The following is a 21,441-nucleotide window of genomic DNA, read 5'->3' as shown; positions in this document are numbered from 1 at the left end:
AAAGCCGATTGGGCACACTGCAACTTTTAACTCAGAAAGACTAGTTGTCTTTAAGCACCATTATATCCTGTTCCAACAAAATGTTCGTTATTACCAAGATCTTTTACTAGTTCAGTTAGAGCGAAGTTTGATGCGAGTGGCAGTCGCATCAATATATTACATTGTCTGCGTTTCAAGCCTCGCTCTGTCATTGGATGGGAGGTTCTCCAGCGGGGCGGGTTTCACCGGCATGGATACCATTGGGCGGCCAGGCCAGAGGGTTCGGGGCGGGAACATGGCAACCGGAGCTGTAGCGGCAATGGCGGAAAGAGAAGGAGGCTGAACCGAGCAGTGAAGGTACTTGTCCGACTCGGCGCGAGGGAAGGTGGAGAGAATGTAGACTCGCAACCTCGTGTTGTGGCCGCAGCTGTACGTGAGGCGGTAGGCGCGGTGAAATTCAGGTCAGTGAAGCACTATGGGGCATGTAGTTTAGTCATTCACGTTGCACGCCGCCTTAGCCTGTTAAAGGAACTACCGATCCCATGAGGCCATTTCCTGGTCCTAATGTAGTTTGGCGCTGCCACTTCCCGGTGGTCTTCTGGGAAGTGTAGTTCGGTGTAAACTAGTTCAAGTCCAAACCAACAGTGCCAGCACTGCAAGCCCCATCATTAAGGGAGGTGTTGTTCTTGTAGGTGACAAGCGCCCTGATACCTCAATAAATTGTGATTAAAATAAAGACACCGTATTTCCCCTATAAGCTGCCATAATTTTGGCCCAACATGTTCTTATTTCTACCACTATTTGAAAGAAAGATAGAGCTTCTTGGGCGAGGTAATCCACGAAGTACAATCATGGTTTTCCGATTTAGGTAGCTAACCATACTAGTGACTGCTTGTTAGCTAGCAGTGTTATTCTAAACTGTACTCCACGCTACAAGTCTAGCGCTTTGAGCAGCTCCTAGAACTGGATTAACGAGGCGCCTTGGTGAGGATTGTAAGAGACTCCGCCCTTCAGGTCCGCATGTGAGTTTATTTACCACATCCTTTTATCCAATCACAATATCCGGAAAGTAAATGCAAGTAACACATGGACCTGGGAGACCTGGCAGCTGTGCTCCCATCGAGCCTGCACCTGCTTCCAAGAGTCAGTCCTATGATGTCAGTGTTATTAATGACATGGACCATGTTCATACACCCTCGATTCTCATGATCAGTCTGCTTTTTGGGAGGATTACCTTCTCATCTTCGGCATAATACTTTCCTGTTAATACTTCCACCAGGTTACAGATGAATGATGCATTAGAGGGGGTGTGAAACCCACCCACAGTGTTTTTTAGCTGTACTTTAGTGTTTTTAAAATATGAAAAATATAAAGTGGTTTATTGTTTTCAATGGATGAGTAGATATCTTTTTGTTTGCTTACTTTTAATTTTAGTCATTCATCAATAATGTATCGAAAAGGACCTCAACCACTAGGAAAACCTAGACTAGTTGAGCTAGTCGTGCAAGGACTTTGAAAACTGCAAGTCCCAGCATGCTTAAACCTGTTAGTTGAAGAAAGTGTCTGAGAGTCAACTTCACGACAATGGGTCATTAATGTATACAAGGTTACAGACTAGTGTTTTCTTAAGAAAAGCACTGAATATATTTCCACTCTTCAAAAAGCAGCATCAGTTTAACATGAATACATACTCCTGCATTTTTACAGTTGGATTGTGTTTGAATCCAGATTCATTTCAAAGGATGATCTTTTTTTTCACAGAAAACTACAGTACAGAAAACCTAATAGCTCCTTAAATTCGCTACACATTATCAGCTACACAAACTATTAATCACCTTAAAATAAATTGCTTATGACAACACATGATGTAGCAGAATCCATTAGCTCTGACATTACTGGTGATGTATATCATCTTACCATTGACATGGCTATTATATAATTTGTTTGTTGTATTATTAGTCTATTGTCTTAAGTTCCAGTGTAATAAATTCAGCAAGCAGGAAAGTTGAAGTTGATGGTTTATTAATAAGCAGCACATCAACAGATGAGGACAGCCAGCCAGCGCAGAGCAGTAAACAGTAACTGACTCTCATGGCTTGCAGAACACAGGAGTTCTAATAGAACTGTAGGAAACTAAAACATAACAAGGGGTATTTAAAGGCACAGTAATGAAATACAATATAATGAAAATGTAACACCCAGTTATTTATTAGTTTTATATTTGGAAGTTGTAATGTAACTGAACACTTGTAGAGCGCAGCTGTCACTCCAAGGAGCATCATGGCGCTAGGCGGAACCCGATGTGAAAGCGAATTGGGTGGCTGCAAGCGAGGGAAATGCGTTAGATAAGAGTTCTGCAGAGGGTGTCGGGGGTTGAGAAAAACCAGGTCTTTAGAGCTTTCCTGAAAATTGTCTCAGATTGGAACAGGTGGAGCTGGTTTGGAAGTTTGTTCCAGGCCTTTGAGCCTATCACTGTGAGCGATTTTCCTCCCTGTGAGACATATCTAAATGCTGGTATTGTTAGGGGTGTTGTATGGTTTTGATCACAAAGGCACAAATTCTGGTTTGTGTGAGGAACTTTGATCAGTGAATTTCAAGAGTTTTTAGGTTTTGTGTTGCAACCATACTGTCACAGTGAAATCATGTTATGTTAGGATTTTTAGAATGCAACAAATACTTAAGGGGAGCAGTGGCAATATGGAGCTAGTAGTCGGCAAGAGACCAGCCATAAGATTGCATAACAAACATTGGCAATGCCAATAGGCCTGGCTTTAAAGGAATATTGTATGATAATGTGAAACATTACAAATAAAAAGCATAATAATTAATCAGCATTTGTGTGGAAGCAAAGAACTGTAGAATGATACTGGTGTAGGTGAAAAGATCGGGTGACAGTTTCACTGTCAACCCAGACCTAAACACCCACGTAGGTTAATGACTGCCCTCCTCCCTTATGTTCTGCTGCTAGAGAAACATCATAAATGATCTGGTTATCCAAGACTCTTTAAGAGCATTATATTGTCATGTGTCGGCCCCTGAAATTTCAAGCTCAGGCAGCTGGATAAATATAATATCACAATTGTGTGGAGGGCGAGCACTTTTCTGTGGAAACACGTATCTTCTGTGCTACCAAAATATGTACTCCTGGATCACAACAATGTGGGTGGAGCCAAAACCCGTCTCTTGTTGATCACATAATTGGCTTGTGACAGCTGCACTGTCACACCAGACGACAAAAAGCCAGGGTTTGAGTTTTCCTTGAAGGTGCTCAGATTATTAATCAAGAAACTGGTACCAGATAGAATACCAATGTCTAGCAGCTAGGCTGGAGAATGAGGGGCTGTCAAAATGACTTTGACCTCTCTAGACCAAGAAGAACCTAAAGGTTTGGGAAGGATGGTAAAGACTAAGTTTGGAATAAGTAGATGTAGATGGGTACTTTGTTGTTAATGGCTTTGTCGACTAGAGAGAGAGATTTGAAGATATAGCTTTTTTTGACTGGGAGCCAGTGAATATCTTTTAGTTTTGACATAACCGTGATGCTAGGAGGAAGATTAAGTATCACTCTGGCTGCAGCATTTGGCACCCCCGGGGGTTGAAAATCAGATAGTATGGAACTCAGAGTTACAAATAATTCGTGAAATCAAGTCTTTATTAAATAGCAGCTTGAACTACTGTCTTACGGAATGAGTCTGGCAGCAGAGGTAGAATCTTAGTCAGCATTTTGATAAGAGAGAGACACATGACCGAGGCTTGGTTTATTTGTTTGGAAGTGAAGTGGTGTCGATCCACTACGAAGTCAATGTTTTTGATGCCTCCGCGGGCACATGCTTTGGTCCTGGTCCTGTAGGCCACAACTGAATGGTATATTTTTCCCCAAATTAAGTTTTAAAATATGCCACAATTTGAGACCGCTTATGTGTATCCAGTTTCTTCCGATAAAATTGCTTCTTACTGAGTAGGACGATAAAGTGCAGTACAAATGAAATCCAGTGATTAAAACGCTGGGCTAGGTCTCTTTGGAAAGGGCTCTGATAAATTAATCATCAGTAATTTTAAACCATGCTCTATTCGAGATAAAGTGTGGGGCTGATTACATTTCTGGAATTAGGTTTATAAGGAATAGACGATGAGTTTGCTTGGTGATTATTCCATTTTAGAAGGAAGGGGGCTTGCAAGGTATGATGGTGTTTAAATTAGTACATTTTAGGTCTAACAGTTTGAACTCCCTGAACCGTACCTTTATTTTACCTGTGGTCTTTTTCTGCCTTTGCCTTGCAGCGTGGACATAGGGTATTTTTTGCAGATGGGCCTAACTCCCCATAACCCATATGTGTACAGCACCAGCAGCAGTACCCTTTTTTAAAATAAATTCTTCCTTTCTTGAAACTCTTGATTTCAAGCTTACCAATTTGTTATTCACAAGCATGTGTTGTATGAACGTTTTTTGTTTTCTAATTGTACTTTTTCAGGAGTATCGATTGAGCTTAGTAGTATCTTCCATGTATATTCTTTTCTTAGGGATGTAGGTGAAAATACAGATTCTCAACATTTAGAAATGAGTAGAAAATCATGATTTTAATAAAGGCACGGAGGCTAATATTATGCATTACCTTTTATTACCGCTCAGGCAGCAGCAACAAATAAATAGAATCAGAACACATAAAAACTTCTAGAATTCTGAACATGCATATCCACTTAGAACCTGCAGCCATCTTCCTCTTTTGGGTGCTGCAAACATTAGATAATAAAAAACAAAGTCTCTTTCTGAACAAATCCAAATCTTCTTTCTTTCCAGGACCTCAACTCTTCAGAACCCCAACTCCATAGAAATAATTCTTGTTTATCCTGAATAAAATAAAAAATATTGGGCGGGAAAAGCGGAGGGATAATATTAGCCTCCGTGCCTTTATTAAAATCATGATTTTTCTACTCCTTTCTAAATGTTGAAAATCTGCATTTTACATCGAGGCCAATATTATGCATGTTCAAAGTTCACCAACAACACTAGTCAATACATTCTCCACTGGTTTAAAATAAAATCTCTTAAATGTTGACTCACAACTCCAATCTGCAGCCTTCATATTTCCACTTAAATTAAAAGCTTTCATATAAGCCTTGCTAGCCATAGCCCCTCTCACAGAATGAGCTACAAAAACATTAGTATCAATCCCAGCCTTCAACATCACTTCTCTCACCCATCTAGCCAAGGTAGCAGATGAAACTGCCTTAAAAGGCTTCCTTAAAGAAATCAACAACTGAGAACATCCACTTGGTCTCACTAAGGGTTCTTTTTTCATGTTCCTTTTAAACAATGTAGAACGCACAAATTTGTATTCTCATCAAATTGAGGTTAAAAAATAGTCCTAGACATAGTTTTAGTTGTGTTCCTTAATTCAAAACAAACTCCTTCCGGTTGAGAACCTAGAAACCACCTCCAAAGCCCCAATATCAGATACCCTTCTACAAGAAACCAAACATGGCAGCATGGCTAGTTTCCATGATAACAAGCATTTGCAATGCAATAGGTCTCGCATTAATTAAGTTTGAGTTATTGGCATTGCTAAATATTGCAACATCAATTGCAACAAAAGTGTATAAATTGTAGGCCAAAAAATGTGTATTTATTTTTGTAGCAATGGTGGCATGCTGCGCATTAGATGAATATGTTTAAAAGTAAAGTGCGCCATACTGCGATTGCTACAATAGTTAATTGCGGATGCGTTAACAATTGATGTGTGCACTGATGGCTGGTGGTGAGTGTGCTTGTAGAAATTGTGCACTGATGGCTGGTGGTGTGTGTGCCTGGTGGAAGCATGCACTGACGGCTGGTGGTGTGTGTGCCTGGTGGAAGCGTGCACTGACGGCTGGTGGCGTGTATGCCTGGTGGTAGCGTGCACTGACAGCTGGTGATGTGTGTGCCTGGTGGAAGTGTGCACTGCCGGCTGGTGGTGTGTGTGCCTGGTGGAAGCGTGCTCTGACGGCTGGTGGTGTGCATGCCTGATGGAAGCGTGCACTGACGACGGCTGGTGGTGTGTGTGCCTGGTGTAAGTGTGCATTGAAGGCTGGTGGTGTGTGCCTTGTGAAAGCGTGCACTAACAGCTGGTGGTGTGTGTGTGCCTGCTGAAAGTGTGCACTGACGTCTGGTGGTGTGTGCCTGGTGGAAGCGTGCACTGACGGCTAGTGGTGTTTGAGCCCGTTGAAAGCGTGCACTGATGGCTGGTGGTGTTTGTGCCAAGTGAAAGCGTGCACTGACAGCTGGTGGTGTTTGGGCCTGGTGAAAGTGTGCACTGACGTGTGGTTATGTGTGTGTTTGTGTGTGGTTGTGTGTGTGGTGTTGTGTGTGTGGTTGTGTGTAAACTCTCAGCTTCATATTCATTAACGTTTAGCACGTTTTGTGGGCCAACCAAATAATGCCCAGTGAGCAAACGCTCACCCTGCACCCGGTCCTCTATATGGATATTAATATTCTCTGACGAGCGAAGAATAGGCCTTCCAAACCTCGAATTGCACACTGGGCTGTTCTATAAATATATATTTTTCTTATGAAGCTACATAATCGGTTTTATATTGCTGCATATTTATTTTTAGACGAGATTGTGTTTGCTATTAAGCTTGATAAACAACAAGTGACTGAATGATGCTTTCATGCACGCATTACAGGCTCACGTGCTACAGTTGTATGCCCACTTGAATAGTGAGCCCTTCTTACACTCTGTAGTAGGAATAAAAGTGGTTAATAAATTATTTTTTAGAAGTATTTGTCAGAAACTGGAACACAACATATCACTGGCTGGGACATACTAGACTGCTGCAGACACCGAAACACACTGAAGAAAATAACATTACAATATCACTATGCAGTCAGTGTCTGCATTTTAATTTCAAATTGCTAAGATCGACTTAACTGTGGAAACTGCCGAGGTCTCGTCAACAGCTGAGGTGATCACTAAGAAAATGTGTTTAACCAGAGTGCAGGCGCACACACACGTGAAGCATGCACATACATAATCTTTCTCTCATTCTACTTTCCTTACTTGCAGACCTGTTAATCTTTTTTGCTAGGTCAAACAACGAAATGTAGGTTAAGTTGTTCTACATTTCTGAGAGCGCACAATCCAACTGGCAACAGCAGTTCTTAGGAAAAGCTGAGGAATTGAAAACTATAAGGAGCGAAATGCTGGTATGTGATGCATTGATCAGGTAGAACGAAACCACCAAGGGAGTAAACCAGACAAGCAAAAAGCAACTAACGTGTAGCAAATGCTTTTATTTATATTTTTTAAACAAACAAAAAAAATCAGTTTTGTAGCAACAGTTTTTATTTTTTAAAATAAGGTTTGTTCAGATTCCTGAGTTTCTGAGAGACAGGCCGGATGCCTCTTTGGCGTTACACAAGACGCTGGTCCCGCCATGAAGTAACCCGAGTTCAAGCAGATATACTGCTCCATAAAGATTTGCGCATGTCTTCATGCTCACTCAATGCTACCAACTCTACTCGCCTTCAGTTTAACCAGCGTACGCCTCTAAAACGGAGGGCTCTGTTCTAACAAGACAGAAGTGTTAACTTTTTCATCAAAACTAAAAGCTGCTGACGTCACACTTTAGCGAGTAGGAGAAAAGTGAACGTTTGATTAATGTGAACAATACAGAAGTACTGGTAAAGCTAATATTTCTGGCATAGTTATTTACAAGCCAGACCCTACTGCCTTTGACAGCTCTCGTCATTTGCCGAGAGGTACCATGGCAGGCAGGGTGGGTGTCTGTAAAAGTGGAGCAGCCAAGGAGCTGAGTTAAGGAGCCGCCGTGCTAAGAGAGAAGAGCTGTGTGACAATGGTCAAAGCAGCAGCGGATGAGCTGCATTTTTGCCACCCACTAAAAACAGGCTCTGAATGTTAGTGTGTGAAGTGGAGGTGGTGTGGACTGTGAGGGAGGAGACGTCTGTGGTGGGAGGTCAGCATGGGGGTGTCTGCATAGATGGGGATGAGGGGGTGGCGAGCACCAGAGGTTGCGTGATAATCTGAACTGAAGTGTGGGGGGGGGGGCCTAAGGCGAGAGAGAGTTAGACTGAGAAGAGGGTGTGAGGTGGTGTGGCGAGACATGCGGGAGAGGGAGTTCCCTGAGCCGAGGAGCACCGCAAAAAAGTTACGGTGAGTTAATGTACCCAGACTAGAGCCAGTGGGTGTCTGTTCTTCAAGGTGGACTGGGTTCGCATGTAGAAGTGACGATTTTGCATGGTTTGGAAACAGCTGCCATGATTTAAATTAATCGGAAACAAAATGTTACATTCGGGCGCATGCATTGAAATGAAAGCCGTGCAGCCTTAGTGCGCTCCTAGCCCCTCCCACAAAACATTTCTGCCTCTCCCTTTAATGGATGCATTTTTACGTACTAAAGCACTCTATCTCCTGGAGCATGATTGGTGCCTGTAAGGCGGAATGTCAGCACACTCCTGCAGTTAATGCAAAGCACCAACCGCGCAGAAAATGGGGGAAAAAAACGTAAGTTAACCCCACAGGGCACAGGGAGTGTTCTTGGAAGGGCGGTGGCTTCACTCGCATGTGTTTCAGAGTGCGTGTGGGCCTAATTATCAGCGAAAATCGGTGTTTTACACTGTTCTTCCTGCTGTTTCAGGACGCCGATCGCCAAAGTGGTCGGTGAAGAGACAGGAGCCAGTTAATGTAATAGAGAGGCACGCAGCAGCTTGGCATGCTGTGAAAGCCAGCATCACACCGTGAGAAAAGACAGATGGTGGAGAAGTGCAATAGAAAAACCAGCTTAGAGCAACAAAAAAAATGGAGAAGGTGAAATGCAAGCAAAGAGAAAAAAAACAAGGAGAGGGTGAGAAGAGAGGGTGGCAGACATCCGTGGGCAATGAATAATTAAGGGAGCAGCAGCCTTTGATGTGCGGGCCAGGCAGCGCTGGGAGGGGGGCTGGGCACGAAGGAAGGAGAAATGCGAGTGTGAAGCAGTGGGCGGGAAAACAGATCCCTTTGAAGTTCTCTGAGGAAGGAGCAAATGGTAAGGGGAGGAGAAATGCTGCTGGAAGGCTCAGGCAAGCTCGTGCATGAGGACGTCGTGCACTTCTAGAAATCCGCTGGTTTAGCTTTTTAGTTTCACAGTAATAGGTCTCTCTACGAGACCTAAAATGTGTTATTCAGAGACACATTCTCACCCCAACTATCTAATTCTCTCAAAACTAAGGAAACGTCCCAAAAAAACACCATACTTTGCCTTAGGAGGTAGAATCATTCCTACACTTTTAACCAACCTCTTTACCTTACCATGTTGTCCAATTGGAAGGCCTTCCACCAAATCATGCCCTGCAGAAATAGCCGACCTACTAATATTCACTGAATTATATGCAAAACCTTTTCCATACAACTCAGACAAAACATTCACCACTTCTACCACAGGAGCTGATATGGGATCCAAATCCCTCTCAAAACACCAACCAGACCATCTTCTCCATGCTGATCTATACATTTTTGTTGTTCTTTTTGACCATGAACCTGTGATAAGAGACTCGGCTTCCTCCGATAATCCATGCACCTGCCAAATTCTCCTGAAATCAGCCACGCTACCAGTCTTAACTGCCCTGTGTCTACTAACTCGTGAACATTCCCATGTGGATCCAGAATAATCTCTCTCAAATTCAGTAATAACACCGGGTCCTCCATCAATAGCTCCATCATGTCTGGAAACCACACTTGGGACTTCCAAAATGGAGTTATCATCATGAACTCCGCCTTCTCCCTCCTGACCTTCATCAATGCTCTCTGAATCTCCCTCCTCCCTGCTCTGGCGAAGGTGTTGGAGAAACATGTTCAGCATACTCTGTCCACCTTTATTGAGAACAACAAACTGCTGCATGACTCCCAGTCCGGCTTTCGTGCGAACTACAGCACGGAGACCGCTCTGGTAGAGGTTTCCGACGCCATCAGGGAGACGCTCGATCATGGGGGAAAGGCGTTGTTAGTCATGTTGGACCTATCGGCGGCGTTCGACACCGTCCCACACGCAGGTCTCCTCTCAAGACTCAGGGAGATTGGTCTGCGAGGGACGGTGTTGGACTGGTTTCAATCCTTTCTTGCCGACCGCCGACAGGTGATCTGGGCTCCGCCGTTCTCGGCCGAAATGCCTTCGCTGGAGGTGGGGGTGCCTCAAGGTTCTATCTTGAGCCCCACCATTTTCAACATATATATGGCCCCTCTAGCGGAGGTAGCGGAGGCGTTTGGGGCCCGGGTCATCTCATACGCTGATGACACCCAGCTTTTGTTCACCTGCAGGAAGGGAGAGGTCTTCAACGGCGGCAGAATTAAGGACTGTCTGAGTGCAGTCTTTGCGTGGTTCCAGCGGCACAGCCTGAAATGCAACTCAGACAAATCTGAGCTGCTTTTTTTCGGCTGTGCCCCAGACCCGGGTTGGAAGACATGGTGGCCCCAGGACATGTTCCCCCCAGAGAAACCATCTACTCAGGTAAAAAATCTCGGAGTGGTGTTTGACGATGAGCTTTCCTTTCGTCCACACATCCTGGGATTAGCAGGGAAGTGTTTCAGCATCCTTAAGATGCTTAGGAAATTTCTTCCTCTGCTTTCACTGCAGTACCGTAGGAATGTAGTCCAGGCGCTTGTGGGATCCCGCCTGGACTATGCAAATGCGCTCTTTGCAGGCCTGCCTAAGTATCTGTTATCCAGACTGCAGATTGTTCAGAATTCGGCGGCCAGAGCCATCTATGGCCTGCCCAGGAGAGCCAGCGCCTCAGTGCTCCTGGCTAGGCTGCACTGGTTGCCTATCTCTGGGAGAATCAGATTTAAACTCCTTACTCTGGCGTTCAAAGCTCTCCATGCGATTGGGCCTAACTATCTGAGGAAGCGTACTGCTTTCTATGTGCCACGTAGGTCATTGCGGTCGGCGGACCTGGCCAAATTGGAGGTGCCTGTGGTCAAACGTGTCCGGATGGGAGGTCGCTCCTTCCAACACGTGACAGCCTGTTTGTGGAATGAGCTCCCACTCTCCCTTCGGAAAGCGAACAACCTCCTGGCTTTCAGGAAGGAGTTGAAGACTTTGCTCTTCACTAAGTAACTCGCGGTAACTGTAGTGTGTATGCCTTTGGCTTTCCTGTTTCTTTGGGCCTCTTTGCCAAAGCGCCGGGACACCTTTCGGGGTAGCCGTGCGCTCAAAAAGTTCGGCTTACATTAACATTAACATCAAAGAGAATGGGGGAAAAGCATAATTCCTTCCCGCACTCCAAACCTGTAGAAAAGCATCTATTCCTCTTGCCTCCGGATCTGGCCTCCAACTGTAAAAGTCCCTTATCTGACAATTCAACCTGTCCACAAACAAATCCACTTGAAAAGGACCCCATCTCATTTCCAAACTTCTGAATACTTCCATATTCAACTTCCAATTGCTCACATCCTTCAGATATCTTGAAAACCAGTCTGCTTCTACTTTGCTCAGTCCCGGAATATACTGAGCTTGAACCACAATCTCCTTTTCCAAGCAAAAATTCCAAAAATCCTTTGCTAAGTTTGCTAGCCCCTTTGACCGAGGTCCTCCTAACTTGTTTACAAATCTTACTGCAGACAGATTGTCCCTTTTCAAAAGGACACAACTCTTTATCCGATCCTTCATGAAACTCTTCACAGCAAAAGACCCTGCCAGCAGTTCCAGAAAATATATATGCATCTGCGTCTCCTCTTGGACCATTTCCCTCCTGTTAACATCATTCCACACCTTGCTCCCCAACCTTGAAGACTCTCATCCGACTCTTATCTCTATCTCTGGCACCTCTCCAAATATCGCCCCTCCGTTCCATGCTTCCAAATTAATCATCCACCAATTCAATTCCTCCTTTGAATCCTGATTCAACCATAACCTCTGAGAATATTTTGCTCCTTTCTTGAAGTGATAACTGTGAGAAGGTGGCCTGATATGTGATGTCCACTATTCTAGTGGGCACCCTGTATCAGTCCAAACAACCCTTATGGTGATGGTTGTAAAGTCAACCTTATAGACCAGCTATCCTAGTGGTAGCATGGACAGAGCAGTCTTAGGCTAACACTTCAGAGAGCATGTGAAGCCAATTGTTTTACTAATAATAACCCCTTGAATATCAAATGAAAGGACACCACACAAGGTATATATCAAATATATATGTATTTATTTCTAATACAACCCCTCTGCACTCTCTGAGGTCAGAGTTCGAGATACAGCACAAGTTACTCAAATAGCATACTATAAGTTGTACAAATACAATTCTGCCCTAGGGGCCTCATGAACTATATACTAAAGAACTGGTATAAGAGCCACTTCAGAACAGGTGAATAGGCCTATGGCCTTGGAAATCGTTGGGCCTTCACAGAGTAACCAAAGGTTAGGAAGCAGGAGTCCCACAGGATGCGTGTGCAGTGCTTAAACACACACGCCGGTTCTCATAGACTTTCAATGGGAAAGTAAAATTTAGAAACTGGTTGATTTCGGACCTTCCGGGTGGACTACGGGAAAACCCAGTTAAAGTAGGACACTTGGATAGTTAATACCCACGGGAGCACCGGAGTACTCTAGTTACCTCACCCAGGGAAGCCGGGTGCATAGGTGTGAAGTTGTGTCGGGTTCAGTCGTCGAATCCTATGGAGAGCTGCAAGAAGATGCTGCAGGCGACCAGTAGGAAGATGTCCGGGTGGATCGAGGGAAGTGAAGAACTTGAAAGCAGAGGGGACAGAGCCTGGGTCACTAGCCAGTGACCAGGATGGAACCAGGACGGAACCAGGTGATGTCGAGATGCAATCAGGTGAAGAGGCAAGCTTGTCTCTGCAGCCACGTGGACCAGGAGGCGTCGACGATGACCAGGAGCTGGATATGGACTGTCTCACGAAGGCTCTCGCTGTTGGCGGTGTCGGCTGTAGTTGGTGGTAATTTGCGATTTCTTTGAAAAAAGCCCTATTTGGCATTTGTGTGGGTGGCATGTGACACACATACATGCCCATAGGGCATGTATGTGTGCCACATGCACACACATGTAGATTTCAGGGGTGCAGCAGGGTGTCTTTGAGACACCCCTGCACCCTTGAAATTATTCTCAAATTGCGATTAGCAAATTGCGTATTCGCAATTAGAAATTTATTGCACTATCATTCCTATGGGCCTCCTGGCCCATAGGAATGCATTGGAAATTATTCTTTATTTGCGAATTCGCAAAATGCGAATTCGCAAATAAAGAATAATAAGGAATGGCTAAAAAATAGAGATTTTATACATACATTCCATTTTGCGAATTCTAAATAGCGATTCGCAAAAAATCGCTATTTAGGATTCGCAAAACGGAATCTTGATACATCTGGCCCATAATGACAAATGCGGCCTCTCACTGAACTCTCGACCGAAGTCTGTCAGAAACCGGCATCTGATCTGATCTGACAGACTTCGTTATAATACAGCCCAAAACATGGATGCCATTACCTTAATCAAAAACTAATACACATATCCCAACTGCACAGTACGGCGGGCTGTAATTGACACAAAGCATTCGCGAGTCAGTTTCTCACCGTGGAAAACCTGCCTCGCGCCTTATCATTGCCCTCCAAGCTCGCGGACAGTTGGGCTGCCTCGCGTTTACTCCTGCTTCCACGCGCATCTAATCAACCGTCTAACTGCCAACAAGACGGTAATTATACATTTTCTCAGCCAAATTTCGTCTAAAAAGGTCCACCATCACTGCCCAAAACCGTTAAGCCAAAGAAAAACAAAACAATCAAACATAAAATTATTTTCAAATAATCCTCAATTCTTAACTAATATCCAGTCTTGAAATAAAAACACTGTTTCAACCAAAAACCATTTAAAAACGTTTTCCTTGTAAATACCCTTTTTAAAAAAACATTTAAACATTTAAATATAAACCCAGTTACTTTTTCAATATTTTTCAAATCTAACAGAATTAATAAATAAATTAAAGATCTATTTTATAAATATAATTATTAAAGACAATTAAAATCATTAAACATTATACAATTCTACATATTAATATTCCTCTTTATTATAATTACAGTCACTAAACAAAACAACAGTTATGAAAAGTGACTTATCTGTAGCCTGAGCAGCAACAAAAGTGGAAGATGGCTGCAGGTTTTAAGTGGATAGGCATGTTCAGAATTCTAGAAGTTTTTATGTGTTTTGATTCTATTTATTTGTTGCTGCTGTCTGAGTGGTAATAAAAGGTAATGCATAATATTGGCCTCCGGGCCTTGATGTAAAATTGCGGATTCAGAAAACTTCCAAGTTCTATAAATTGGTGCCCATTTCTGAATATAGGATTTTGGCAGAGAGCATCTTTATTTTACTTTTTAGGCAGGGAATTTGCGAGTTTGCCATTCATTAAATGCTTAACTGCTTTTTCTCAATTTTATTTTTGTATTTTCTTTCGTTCCTTTTTAGGTCAAGCTTAAGCGTACGACCTCTTGTATACATGTATATCTGTGGGCCAAATGCCATTCCTTGCTTCTCGTTTGTTTCAGTGTCCTTTAAAAACACTTGATTACCAGTGGCCAGTCCTGCCTCTTTATCCCTCCTTTTTCCCCCACGGAGCAAGGACTTAGTACAATATCACTACACTGTGTTCTTTTAATCTATTCTGGGGCAGGGGGGGGCTATTTTATTATGTTTTCAATCGCTTGTTACACTGTGGGTGCTCAGACGTCATCACTCAGTCTTACCTCAACATCACCTGAGCACCGTCTCGGCAGCAACACAGCACCACCTCCTCATCCGTGCACCACCAGTGCAGCACCAACTCCGCATCAGCGCAGCCCCTCCTTAACATCAGCACTATCTCAGCATCAGTGCACCACCACCAACGAAGCTCCACCTCAGCATCTACGTACCACAACCTCCGCACAGCACCAACTCAACATCACTCAGCACCACCTGATCGCCAGCTCAGCACCACCTCGGAAACAGTGCAGCACCACCACGTCAGCATCACTCAGCACCATCACATCAGTGAGCCACCACCCGTGCAACACCAACTCAGCATCGGTGCAGCACCATCTCATTAGCACAGGACCACCTGAACACCACCACCTCAGCATCAGTCGGCACCGCCTCAGCACCAGCGCAGTACCACCACCACCTCCGCACCAGTGCCGCACCACCACAGTATCACTCAGCACCACCACATCATCACTCAGCACCACATCAATGTTACTCAGCAGAGCACTACCAACTCTGCATTAGCACAACACCAGCTCTGCATTTACATAGAGCCATATCCACATCAGTGCAACACCACTTCAGCACAACACCACATCAGCATCACTTAGCACCAACTGAGCACAGCTCAGCAGCACCCGAGCACCAGTGCAGCAGCACCACCTCAGCATGACTCTGCACCAGCGCAGCACCACCTCAGCATTAGCACAGCACTATCTCTGCATCAGTGCATCACCACCAGCTCAGCACCAAAGCAGCCCCACCTTCGCAGCAACTCGGCGCCAATGCAGCACAACTTCAACTTCAGCGCAGCATTACCTCCACACAGCACCAACTCATTACCCAGCACCATCTGAGAATCAGCTCAGCACCACCTCCGACTCAGAGCAGCACCAGCACCACCTTCGCATCATTCAGCACCCCCTCATCATCACCTCCTCATCAGTTCTCCACCAACTCCGCATCAGCGAAGCACCACCTCCGCATCAGCACAGTGCAACATAAACATCAGCACAGCACCACTACTGCATCAGTGCACCACCACCACCTCAGCAACAACTCAGCATCCATACAGTATGACCTTAGCATCAGCAGAGCATCACCTCAACACAGCACCACCTCAGCACCAGCGCTGCACCACCACCTCACCATAACTCAGTGCGGCATCGTCACTCAGCGCCACCTCAGCACCACTCAGCATCACCTCAGTAACATTCAGTATCACCTCCACACCAGCACACTACTACCTCAGCATCACTTATCAATACCCGAGTTTCATTCAGCATCACCTGAGCATCACCTCTGTACCACCACACTACCCCCTCAGCATTACTCAGCGCCACCTCAGTGTGACCTCAGAATCTGGCATCTGTTGATTATCTCCTATTGTCCGTCCGCTGCTGGTGTAATTCAGGTAGTATTTCTCAATCTCCACCCTCCTATTGTTTATGTCCCTGCATAACAATAAAAGCTATAATAAACAAGCATTACAACAGGCAGGAGAAGATTGCCAGCATTGCAAGGACAAAAAAAAGAGAAGACATTTTTTGATGATTCTTTTTTTAAAAGTCATTTAATTGTACACAATGTCTTCTTTAAACTCCACTACATAACACTCCACAACACGAAATACCGCCCCACATACTTACTTTATTACACACAGTCTTACACCACATAATTCCAATACACTCACAAATACATGATTACGATCCACATAATACAACTGCACACAATACCACTTAATTCCACTAAACAAATCCACACCTCACAGTTTCACACCACACAATCCCACAACTACCCAGCCCAATCCAACCCACATAATGGGTACACACCATATATATCCACTCCAATCCATAACACATAGGTAAGAGACATTTACAATGTCAATAGCTCCACCTCTTTCCTTTTTTCTTTTAAACTCCTAGAACTGAAGCTTAGCTCCTACCTATTTGTTCTTTACCGTCATGAAAAACGCAAAGCTATACACATAGTTCCATGCCACCCAATTCAGCTCCACACATTTCCTACCCACACCACATAATTTAACACCAAACCACCATAATACAACTAAATGACACAACACCACATACATTCAATCCACACCACACAATTCCACATTGTGCCGCAAAATTCAACTGCACACCACATAAACTGTACAAGTTACCTCTACACATAATGCCATTACACTGAATGCCACAAAATTGATAACCATATATTTCCACAGCACACCATGCCACATATTGCCACTACACAAATCAACACCACACCACACAACTACACTCCACAAAATTACATAAGAACAAATCCAATCCAACCCACATAGTTCCACTACACAGCACATACATACACTCCTTAACACATAAGTAAAATAAATTGTCATTTACAATGCCAATAGCTTCAACACAAACAAATGCGAGACCGATTGCATTTCCAATGCTTGTAGTACCTGTCCCCCGTTTGGTGGCCTAGAACTGGTAAAAAAAAAAAGCACAGAGCTGGAGTTTAGCACTATATCGTGCCTGCTTCCAGCTCCTTTGCCCAAACCACAGAGAGCAGCGCGGGGTGCAGTGCCTGTGCCCACATCACCACTTATGGGCAGCCTAAGCAGTGGATGGCCTTCTATATCCTAACCCCTGTGTCCTTGGATCAGCAGTCATTATTGTATCTGCATTAACCAGTTTTTTCCCCCACTGTTGGCCACGCATTACAGTGGCATAACTAGTGAAATGTGAGTGATCAAACTTTGAGTTCTTCTAAAGTTTTAAGAGTGCCTCTGAAGATCAGCCTGCTGTAAAGATGTACTCGCTTAGCCACTGTAATAGCCATAGATCCTATGGTAGCTTGATGTTGTGGGAGATTTATAAAACAGGTATATATTAACTAGTGGATGACTCCGTTTGAGGCACGAAGAGCTTTGGAACTGGACCATATCCAGCCAGGCAGTTTGCTAAACTAGGAAGAGTGCAAGTGAATTTCGAACGAGCTCTCCAAAGCCTCCTTTACGTACAAAAAGAACAGTCTCAATTCTAGGGATGGGGCAGGGATCAAAATTGCTGTCCAATCTTTATAAAGTGTTGGGAGCAGACAAGGCGAAAGGGAGACAGAGATTTGGAAAAAATTCAGGGCTTTTGGCACGATATTTTTAAGACCTTGTCAGACGTTCTGGGGCAGGAAATTAAGGTAAGCCCGGTTTTGACTATTTTTGGAGTTCTAGAGGAGAATACTAGTTGTAAGCTCTCTAAACTCCAAGCCTCGCTGTTATTTATCTTAATTCTTCTGGCAAGGAGAGAAATTTGCTTAAAATGGGTGTCGCCTCTGCCCCCTGTATTTCTGGATTGGGTTGCCTCAGTTAAAAATGTATATAAGTTGGATCATCGTTGTTTCTTGAGAAAAAGAATCGGATTTTCGGTAGCCCGGGATGAATGAGTTATCAAATTCGACAATGCATCATCTCAATAAAGTCCAATGATTATTAAATAAGCGAGATTATGGAAAGGAGGTCGAATTTGAGGAAGTGGACATATTCTCAATCCTCCTCTAACTAAAAGTCTTGGGGTTGGACTTTCTAGGAACCCTGGAGGTTGCAAAGTTACAAGCGAGGCTGTGGCCTCCCTCTGAGGGAACCAGGAAAGAGCCTCTATCTGTTTAAGGACAATCTGCTTATTTGTAAATGAATGAATGAATGAAAAGTAACTTATATTGCGCAACTAAAACCCGAAGGCATCAAGGCGCCTAACAAAAAATTCAAAAGAAGGCAGAACTAAACTACAGGTAGGCTTTCGCGAATAGCCGAGTCTTCAAAGCCTTTCTGAAAGATTGCATAGTGGGAAGGGACTTAATTTCAACAGGTAGAGCGTTCCACATTTTCGGGGCTAAGCTGGAGAAAGCTTTGCCCCTCCCATTTAGCTCTGCGGACGCGAGGTACAGATAGCAGGGACTTATTGGTAGAACGCAGATTTATGGTGGGGGTATAAGGGACCAAAAGGTATCTTATCCCACCTGATCTATTTCTTGCTAGGGCCCCATAGGTCAGACACATTATTTTAAAGAAAATCCTATCCTCAATCGGGAGCCAGTGTAAAGATTTCCTTGCAGAGGTGGCTGACGCCCGTTTGGGTAGGTCTAACACAAACTTGGCCGCCGCATTCTGGACCATTTGTAAGCGCAGAAGCAGCCCCTTGTTAAGTCCTGCATACAGCGCATTACAATAATCAAGTCGGGAGCCTATAAGGGCGACCACGACTTGCTTTCTTGCCTGTTGACAAAGGTAGTGCTTAATCTTCCTTAGGATGTAAATTATGCCCCAGCAAGTGGAGGCTGTTCTATTCACCTGCTGACGCATACTGAGGGTAGGGTCAATCAGGACACCCAGATTTTTGGCTAAGGCAGCAGGTGGCGGGCATGTACCCAATGATGCGGGCCACCAATTCGCCGACCAGATGTCCTCCTTTCCTCAAAACAACAGGATCTCCGTCTTCTCACCGTTTAACTTCAATGAATTGTAAATCATCCATTGATCGACTGCCTCCATACAGAGTCTAAAATTGGAGGCAGCCAAGGTGACAGGCTGGGAGAGAGAGACCAAGATCTGGGTGTCATCGGCATAAGAGACTACCTCCATCCCAAAGAGGACAAAATAAAAACAAAAATAACGGGACACAAGCGGTCTGGAACCATTAGCAGATACATAATGGGAAAAAGCATCATTGCACATGGAAACAGCCAAGGAATTGCCAGATTAGAATGAGTACAATTTAACATCCCACATAGGACCCACCCGACCCCTCTGAAGCCATGGAGCATGTAACACGATAAATAAGACAACTAGCCAAGGTCTGAAGCTGGTACAAACCTCAGACATATGATGTTATCCTGTACGATCATGAATGAATATTGGGGAGAGAGAGGTCATGACTAAGCTGAATCCTGATTGCTAGGAATAGTTTCTACACCGAAAGGCAGTAAAGTTAGATGTAGATTTGCAGCCCTGGGATCGCTCCCGGCAAAACGCTTTGTAGCTGGACATTAACTTCTCCCTGAGCCCAGAAAAGTGAGGAAAGGGGACAAAATCGCACATAATAAGCTCTAGCAGAAGAGACTCATTAGAAACGATGAAAGTAGAATTAGATTAGATTAAATTAATGGATTAGAATGATCAGAAAATTGACAGATCCCTTGGATGGAAGACCGCTGTGAAAACTGAGATATTCATGGGCATTCACCGAAGGGAATGCGAGTGACAGAAGTGGAGAAGAGGAGAACTGGGTCAAAGAGCCCATTATTAATCACAGATGAGGATGGAAAATAGAGCGGAACACCAAGAAATGGGGATTGGTTCGCAGTCTGCTCTGGAAAGAATGGGGCAACCTTCATACCTGTAAAACATATTTCATGATGGCTGCCTGACTAGTCTAAAGGCTATCGAATGGACTTTTATAGTCTAGGGTGACAATGCCAGGATACAAGATTAGCGGATCATCATATAGCCATGTTTCTGTCGTAAAAAATAAATCAAGTATAGTCTTTTCTTCTACACAGTGAACCCACGGGTAGACAGACATTGTATGGGCAGTAAAGGGCACTCACCTGCTAGCTGGAAAGGTAAGTTGGGTCTAGTACTTGGTTCATGTATTTGGAGACATTTGTGAACCTTTAAGTGACTGTAATCCAAGTTCAGTGCAGTGTGAAACAGTTCTGATGCAGAGATGATTTGTGGGGGTTTGGGGTATGTCTGAGCACATTGTAGCGCCTTATTTCAATGACCTGAAGACCTCAGGCCACAGTCTATTAAAGCTCTTCTTTCTTTTTTGGTAACAGCTGTCGGCGTTTGTGGACATGGAGTTTCCAGAATCCCTGTTCCCGAGTTTCTATACGGTTGGTCCCTGCAGTAGAGACGCATCCCGTGGCCCCCAGTTGTCCGGATGGGGAGAGTACAGCAAGGTTCAGATGGTCGACACCGGCACATCCAAGGTAGGCTGGAAATCTGTAAACCGGCTCAAAAATGTGCACTGTAGACCCTGCCACCGCCTCAGCAGTGTCCAGGAGGGGATATTGAATGACTTCTAAGGAGCAACCTTTAGTTATGCTCAGTCTTCACTTTATTAGACCTAGACCCATCTCTTTGGAAAGGATACCAGAAAAGATGAATTTGCCTCTGGATACACTTTATTCTTAGTATTTGTCAGCAGGTATAACCCAGTAGTGGGCTTGCAGCTAACTGAAGATTGTAGTGAGGATTCTGTTTGTGGCCTAAGCAGCAAAAATATTAAGGCTGGTTGCGGGTTTGACAACAGATGAAAAATGTGTTATTCTAGAACAACTAGAGGTATCGTCAGTGATAGTCATACACAATAGACCCTTTCCATCTACTTTTTGTGACCCCCTGACTTTTACATTTATGTACAGCTAAGGTAATGTGTAATACCGCCATGGCAATGCAAAACCCCACCGTTAATATTCACAGATGCGCCTAGGATGAGTTGCAGACCAGACTTCCTACATGGAGCCAATAATAGTAATTTCGTAATATGATTAACAAAATATTATTGTAACAGTGACTTGCTGTGTAAAACTCCCAACAAATAATAAAATATAAAAAAATTATGTAAAATTATTCTACACCAGTCTAATTTTCTATAAATTTCAAATATTTTCTGTTCCACTTTAAAAGAATAAAGTACATTGCATCTTAAGGCGCGTGCATTGTTGACCAAAAAAAAAACAGGGAAAGGCATGCAAAAATGGAAAATT

The 21,441-nt window shown here is 44.0% G+C and overlaps 1 protein-coding gene across 2 annotated transcripts in view; it reads left to right on the top strand.

Annotated features, from left to right (window-relative positions):
* The first annotated feature begins 217 nt into the window (after window positions 1–217).
* The window catches only part of TAF1C (TATA-box binding protein associated factor, RNA polymerase I subunit C), a 161,492-nt gene continuing 140,268 nt past the window's right edge, over window positions 218–21,441 (top strand). The window contains exons 1-2 of one of the 2 annotated variants that reach the window (XM_086960039.1): window positions 218–336; window positions 20,509–20,661. In XM_086960039.1, coding sequence (XP_086816165.1) covers window positions 20,527–20,661 — 135 coding nt within the window. In that variant the 5' untranslated portion in view covers window positions 218–336; window positions 20,509–20,526. Of the gene's footprint in view, window positions 337–738; window positions 811–20,508; window positions 20,662–21,441 lie in introns of those variants that run through there. The other variant, XM_086960040.1, reaches the window with a different exon arrangement.

The sequence above is a fragment of the Lissotriton vulgaris genome, chromosome 3_1 (assembly GCF_964263255.1).
Source record: "Lissotriton vulgaris chromosome 3_1, aLisVul1.2, whole genome shotgun sequence".
In the NCBI taxonomy this organism is placed as follows: Eukaryota; Metazoa; Chordata; class Amphibia; order Caudata; family Salamandridae; genus Lissotriton; species Lissotriton vulgaris.
The sequence above is the reverse complement of the archived record's forward strand: the minus strand, read 5'-3'. Positions and strand labels throughout refer to the sequence as shown.